General features: G+C 43.5%; 1 protein-coding gene across 1 annotated transcript in view; it reads right to left on the bottom strand.

Annotated features, from left to right (window-relative positions):
- The window catches only part of XRCC5 (X-ray repair cross complementing 5), a 40,329-nt gene that overhangs the window by 10,747 nt on the left and 22,465 nt on the right, over positions 1 to 7,117 (bottom strand). The window contains exon 15 of the mRNA XM_075609726.1: positions 2,264 to 2,351. Within this exon, the coding sequence (XP_075465841.1) occupies positions 2,264 to 2,351 (88 nt within the window). The remainder of the gene's footprint in view (positions 1 to 2,263; positions 2,352 to 7,117) is intronic.

Raw genomic sequence — 7,117 nt, forward strand, 5'->3', positions numbered from 1 at the left:
CAACCTGATTCAGCCATCTCGCTGTGAACTCCCTCATAGGACCTTCCCACAGCAGACATTGCAGGGAGTTAGAAAGGTGAGAGAGCCTTGCTGCTAATTTCCCAGGTTGGATGAGGAGTGTGACCTGCGTCGGTCCTTGGACAGTTCACTGAGGCACCGGGAAATAAAATGTAAGCTCTTCAGCACAGGAACGCCATACACTTGTGAACTCTACATAACCTCTGCATTCAGTGTCTGTACAATATATACGAACTAGAATTATATTATTATCGTTTAACCGACACCTGTGTAAATTCTGCAATTCCACTAACACAATGAAGTGAAAAGTAGTTAGCACAGGGGTTCAAAAGTGTATTTTTCACCATGAGCAACAGTCAATGGTGTACAGTTTCTCCAAAGGAGCAACCAATTCTTAATCCAACATTTAAAATTCAATCTTAATTCCACACTTTTGCGTCACAATCCTCATTGACAAAAGCACATTTGATGAAACATTTTCATTCATGTTGCAAGCTACAAACATTTTGAAAGTGATGAAGTGTTACGAGAACCGCAATATCGCCAGGGCACAGAAACGCAAGGAAATCATTTCAGTGCAAAGCATTAAAGGCCTGGTTCCCAACAAAAAAAAAGCAAAAATCAAACCCCTGCAGTGTAAAACGCAAGAAAAGAAGAAGTTGGCATGTGCCGGCTGCTCCGGGGTCTGTAATTCAGGGTCCGGCTGCTTTTGAAGCTCAGGGAATAAGGGACTTCTCCACCCCCTGTATCCCGAGGCCTGTCTGAGCGGGAGCTTTCTGCGCTGCATCTTTATTACACAGACTTGGCACCGGTATCCCACTGCACACAATGAAAGGGCAGTGCTGGGGATCATTGATCCTGTGTCCCAACCTTTCTGTACAGGTGTCCTCAACACACGCACACACACGCACACACACGCACACACACGCACACACACGCACGCAGCTGCAGAGGGTCTGCTCAATCGCTGCAGGTCAACGGTGCCTCTGAGCAGCAGAAACAACAAATATCACAGGCCGCCTCTCATATTTACAAGAGCTTTGGGGCCTGTGCTCTGAATACAGAGTAACTCGTATCGAAAAGATGACGAGCAATAACTGTTCTAACGGAAAGTACCTTCCAAAACCCACCCTTTAAAAGGAATATACTGCTTAACCCACAATGAGTTAGTGACCCTCCCGGCACGCAGAGGGTTTGGGAATAATAAGTAATGTCTGCCTGCTGCTTTCTATCTTCCTGGTTGCCCACAAGCCAGATTAAAGAATCCAAAACTTTGTATTATTTGCCTTTATTTTCCCTTCTTTATACCAACTTCAGAGTAAGATCTAAAAACGGGTATTTGCGGGATTCTTATAAATCGACTGTTGCCGTATATTATTATTATAATTACAATTTTACCCTAATCATTGCCACTATGGAAACACAGCAGCATTCTTACCTTAGTTATGATCCCCTAAAGAAAGCGGTGTCATTAGTCTTGTACGTTCAATGAATATGTACCGTTCGGAAATCCGGCACGGTAACCTGGCACGGTAACCGGGTGCATTAACTGCTCGAACGACCACCAATGTTTGACTATAAAGAGTGGAGTCGCTCACAGTGCAGGTTAAAAGGATGAACTCTCCCTACCATATACTGGCCATTTGGGCATCATAAGATAAGACTGCTACATGTAATAAGCCATTGTAAATCTGGATAACGCAGTCAGTTATACCTTAAAGATCTGATCTATATCAGTTTCTATATATAGATGTCTTAAATAAGTTATGGTTGGTAAAAAAGTGACAAAGACCCCCGCACCGTATAGCATACAGCCAATAAAACTATTCCCTGGGAGCAGATTCACACGTCTGCAACCCTGCTCTTCCCTTTTATCTCTTAGCATACATTATTTCTTAGCATATATCCTGATGCCTCCCAAGTGCATAATATCAACTAAAGTCTAGAGAGAATGAATTGACCCTGGAGATGCCAAACTCAGTGGGGAATCTATGAAAATATCTTTTGTCCATTTACACTCACAAACCAGGTTGGTTTCACAATGGGTAACGGGGTAACAAACAAAGTTATCCAGCATGAACCTAGTGCTTATTCACCAAGCCCAGGTCTTGAGTAACATACAGCGGCGTTCATTATTACAAGCAGTGATAGAAGAACTATATTATTGACTACGTCTACAGAGCCTCCCGCACATGGACACAGAGGAACCGTTTTACTGATAGAAAATGTACTAAGCAGCTCTTACGGAAGTGACGTTCCCGTCCGCCATTTGTGAAAGGGTGAAGTTATCATCTTCTTCACCTTTAGCTTTCTTAGCGGCAGATTCGTCGTTTCTGTGAAATGCAAAAACACAACATGTAGGATCAAAAAGTACTGTCCCATTTTACTGTCGTTAAATAATGTGAGTACTCGGCCACACAAACGTCTCCCTGCCCTTATAATCATAGAACATATTTTATCAGGGGTGGCCAACTTCAGTCCTCAAGGGCCACCAACACGCCAGGTATTAGGGATATTTCTGCTTCAGCACAGGTGGCTGAATCAGGGATATCCTTAAAACCTGACCTTTTGGTGGCCCTTGAGGACTGGAGTTGGCCACTGCTATATGATAAAAAAGGACAAAAGGTTTAATGCTGAACAGCGGATAAAAGCAGCAAATCTCAAAGAAATAATAATAATAATAAATAAAAATATCTTTCATTTGAGGCCTTTTAGGAGCTTGATTCTAACCAATAAATATGAATGATGCAACAGTTACAAAAATAAAAACATCACGATTAATTTATACACAAGTTCCTTTAATATTTATCATTTCCATTTTTATGAACCACAGAAACCCTTACTGTGAGAAAAAATAAATAAACGATATTTATACAAAGAATATGTATAGTTTCTGAAGCGACTAACAGTCAGACTGAATAAACTTGATCTATCCCCCCTGACTTCAACTGAGATAGTGCAAGAAACGTGGTTTATGCCACTTAGTACATCTGCCCATCAAACAAACGCTAAATAATAATCACCCTGCACATTATTACAGGAGAAAAAGCACAAGAAAAGGCTCTATTAGAAGTGTCTTGGGCCCGGGACAGAATCCTTCCAACCACACTCAGGGTTTGCGCTCTCTTTCCTGCGTGTAGAATATGTGTAACATATAAAACGGATGTGTACGCCCTGTGCAGCAGCACGAGTCATTTCTCCATCCCGTACTTAACCTTCCTGTTTAGATGGATTTTATAAGCATTGGGTTCGAAATTTGCTTTTGTGAATATAACTTTGATTACACTCGTTTGTGCTCTCCGAATGAGCCAGACACGATGCCCTCTCATTACCCCAACCAAATGAAATGGGTCAATGAAAGTATGTAATAAATGATGGTCAATTCTGTAGGATATGTGTGTGTGTGTGTGTAATATATATATATATATATATATATATATATATATATATATATATATATATATATATATATATATATATATATATATATATATATATATATATATATAAATATATTAGATGCAACCAAAATGTCTCCTTGTTACACAGACTTAAGTTCTAAATGTAAAAATGTCACTAGTATATTTTAGCCTAATTGCTAAGAGTGCAGGAATTGTTCCTGGTTTTCCATAAAAGTAAGGCCAATCCATGTACCGCTGCATACCTCACAAAGGGAGGAGCGCAGGTACTATGTGCAGTACTTGTATAAGTCCCCAGTGGTGGCCGCTGCACGCGCGCTTGGCGTCCTGGCGGCGCGTGCACAGCTTAAAACCGCGATTAGCGGTCTGTAGGGAGCGATGGGAGGCACAGGTGGGGGCGTGGCCAAAACAGAGGGGGTGGGGGCACACTGTATTTATAGCGCCTTTAAATTGTATATAGGGTTAATGCATTTACCTGCACATTACATATCAGAAATGAATATTCTTTGCAAAAAATGAAGTCCATAAAAAGAGTATTCCAGGTTCAAGATCAAGTTGGCTTTGTCTTGTGTTTATGGATGTCTAGACTCCTGATTTATTATACACTCGATAAATATTAATAAATTAGCCTGAAATTTCTATGTACACTTTAATTAATTAAAAAAATGAAAAAGAGCAAAAATATATATATTTTTTAAAATACCAAGTGACATGAAATGCAAATGAGAAGGGGCATTATTTAATAAAACAAGTAAACTTAACTAACTACCCTCGCATTGGCTCCCTGCGCAGCACGTGACTGCGTCGCAGCACGTGACCGCAATCGTGTTGTATCCCCTGCTGGCTGACGCGCCACCACACTGCGTGACACTGGGGCCTGCCACTATTGCGGTGAGTGATTGGTGTGCGGAATGCGCGGTGCCGTCACCACCGGGGAGCTGGCCTAATAAGGGTGTCTGTCGCACTATAACGTGGACTTCCGAGCTCAACTAGAACCAGATAGGAGATTTAAAGGGAATGAAATAATATTGGTTTATGAGGGAGATAGTAAAGAACGGCGCCCCCATGTAAATGCTGCATGAGAAAGCCGGGAGTAAAACAGTGTGCAGAGTGACCAAGGTATCAGTTACTGCATGGGTGCGCAAAGTGGGGGGTGCGCAAAGTGGGGGGTGCGCAAAGTGGGGGGTGCGCAAAAAGTGGGGGGTGCGCAAAGTGGGGGGTGCGCAAAGTGGGGGCGCGTTGGTTGCAGAGTCCCATCACTCTTCCCCTAACGGAATTTAAATTAAATGCCGGGGGATCGCGTGAGGCCTTTGCAACTTCCCTTACCTTGTCTTCGGCGGCGTGTCACCATGGCATCACGCGGCGACACTTGACACCGCTGTGTCATTTGACGCTGAAAACAAGGTAAGGAGGGGGGCGCGAGCAGGGAGGAAGAGCAGGCAGGGGGGCGCAGCAGTGAAACTTTGCGCACCCCTGAGTTACTGATCTGAACACCGTGCAGAATAGCTTTCCGAATTATTATGTATGTCTTTATTTATTTAGCGCGATTAATGTAGATAGCGCATCACAGCAGTAATACACGCGACAATCATATAAATACCAAATAATACAAATGACACATAAAAGTGACATTTAGCAAAAGGAGTCCCTGCCCCGAAGAGCTTACAATTCATCATATATGTAAAAGCGCACAGAGATCGCCACCAGCAGAGAGGTTAAACTGCTGCTCAAAAGCAAAGGCGCCGTGCACAAAAGGAAACAATATCTCATTTTGCCGTGGACCTCCAGGCCTAATTAAGTGTGATCCATTTATTTGAAAGATGCTTTAGGCAGAGCTTGCTGCACCTGTGCAGCAGCCGTGTGTAAATGTCGCTCCTCGCCGGGAAGGGCAGGCGTGCGTAGTAAAACTCTGCTGGAGCCAGCCTTCCCAAAGCACCGCAGCGCCAAAACAAAGGCAGTCATCTGGCTGCTGCACTTGGAACGGTACAGCCCAAATCATGCGCTGAAAAATGGAATGTATTCTCCCCCTCTCCATCTCCCATATATACAACCTGTGACAGATAGCTGGGCAGCTGGATAACTTGTGCTTTGGCACCGGTCGTAAAGAGACAGGAAGACGCTGTTGATTCTTTGAGCTACTTGGTGACATTTCAGAAGAGCAGACGATCGCATTATTGACACATGGCTCTTCCATCTGTCATCCAACCTTTATTTTAACCCTTTTCTGACACACAGGCCTTTTGCGGATAACGGCTCCCCTAAAAGATGTACTCTCAGCCATAGTTACATTAGTATTTTTCCAAAACACTACAGCAGGGGTTGGCAACTCCAGTCCTCAAGGGCCACCAACAGGTCAGGTTTTCCGGATATCCCTGCTTCAGCACAGGAGGCTCTATCAGTGGCTCGGTTGTTCCAGTCCGCAAGGGCCACCAACAGGCCAGGTATTACCGATATCTCTGCTTCAGCACAGGTGGTTCAATCAATTGCTCCGTCTTTGACGGAGCCATTGATTGAGCCACCAGTGCTGAAGCAGGGATATCCGTAATACCTGGCCTGTTGGTGGCCCTTGAGGAGTGGAGTTGGCCACCCCTGCACTACAGGATGTCACAAGCAGTTCTGTCATCGATCTCATTGGGTCTTGTGCAACGCTTGCCTTATCTCATGCTTAAATATTCTCTACGTTTAGCTGCATTTCCCAGAAACAGCAAAAATGAAAAGCAGTAAACAAAGGAATACACATGTCCTTGTAATTATCAGAAGCCACAAGTAAAACACACTCACAAAGATTGTAAAAAAAAAAACCTTGCAAAGCATTTGGTTACCATAGTAACATTAAACATTTTTTTAAAGGGCACCTACATTTAACTCCTTAAACATATTCCAGATAGCAGCTGCAATGTGACTGTTACTAGTTCCAATCAGCAGGAGAATGTTAATAGCAGGACTCAACCCCTCTATTGTGCTGAGAAGAGCAATCAATAGCAGGTCTGAGTTGCATGCAATCAGCTAATCACACGGTTTGTCAGGAAGCCAGGCTGTAATCAAACAGGGGGACGTGGGTCAGAGGCCCCAAAGAAATTAAACTCGGCGCGTCATTGAGGTGTCTGGACCATTTGGCAGCGGACAGTTTAACAATTTCCCTGCCAGTGAGTTGTGCGATTGTCGAGCGATGAAGCGCCTCTTTTTCGTTGCGCGGACGTGTGCTCGGGAAATCGCACACCAAAGGGTCAGAGCTATGATTAAAGTCTCAGACACTATCACACCAGCCTATTATTGTGTCTTTGTTATAATAAGGACGTCAGCGAGACAAAAAAATGGAACGATAGTTTAGCATTGTCGTTTAATTGGCAGCTTTGCGTAATTGGTCTGTGACATTTAAGAGAGCGCCTGCTAATTATAACGCGAGACTGGAGCATTCTTCAACATTTCTAAATGTTATCACTTCAAGCAATACCATTAACCCTTTAAGTGACAAAAGGGGCCAGTCACACCAATGACAGCTATCTTTTAAAACCACCTTCCCTCACTTTGGCCTTTATTCCATATAGTTCAAAGGGGCCATTCCCTGCCCCAAATTCCCACTGAACTCAACAGGGATTTTCAGCCCAAAATGGCTCCAATGGACAATGCAGATACAGGCCTCTAAAGTAAGCGTCAGGCTTCGTATATCTGCTACCCGT

This window comes from Ascaphus truei, chromosome 7 (genome assembly GCF_040206685.1).
Source record: "Ascaphus truei isolate aAscTru1 chromosome 7, aAscTru1.hap1, whole genome shotgun sequence".
NCBI lineage: Eukaryota > Metazoa > Chordata > Amphibia > Anura > Ascaphidae > Ascaphus > Ascaphus truei.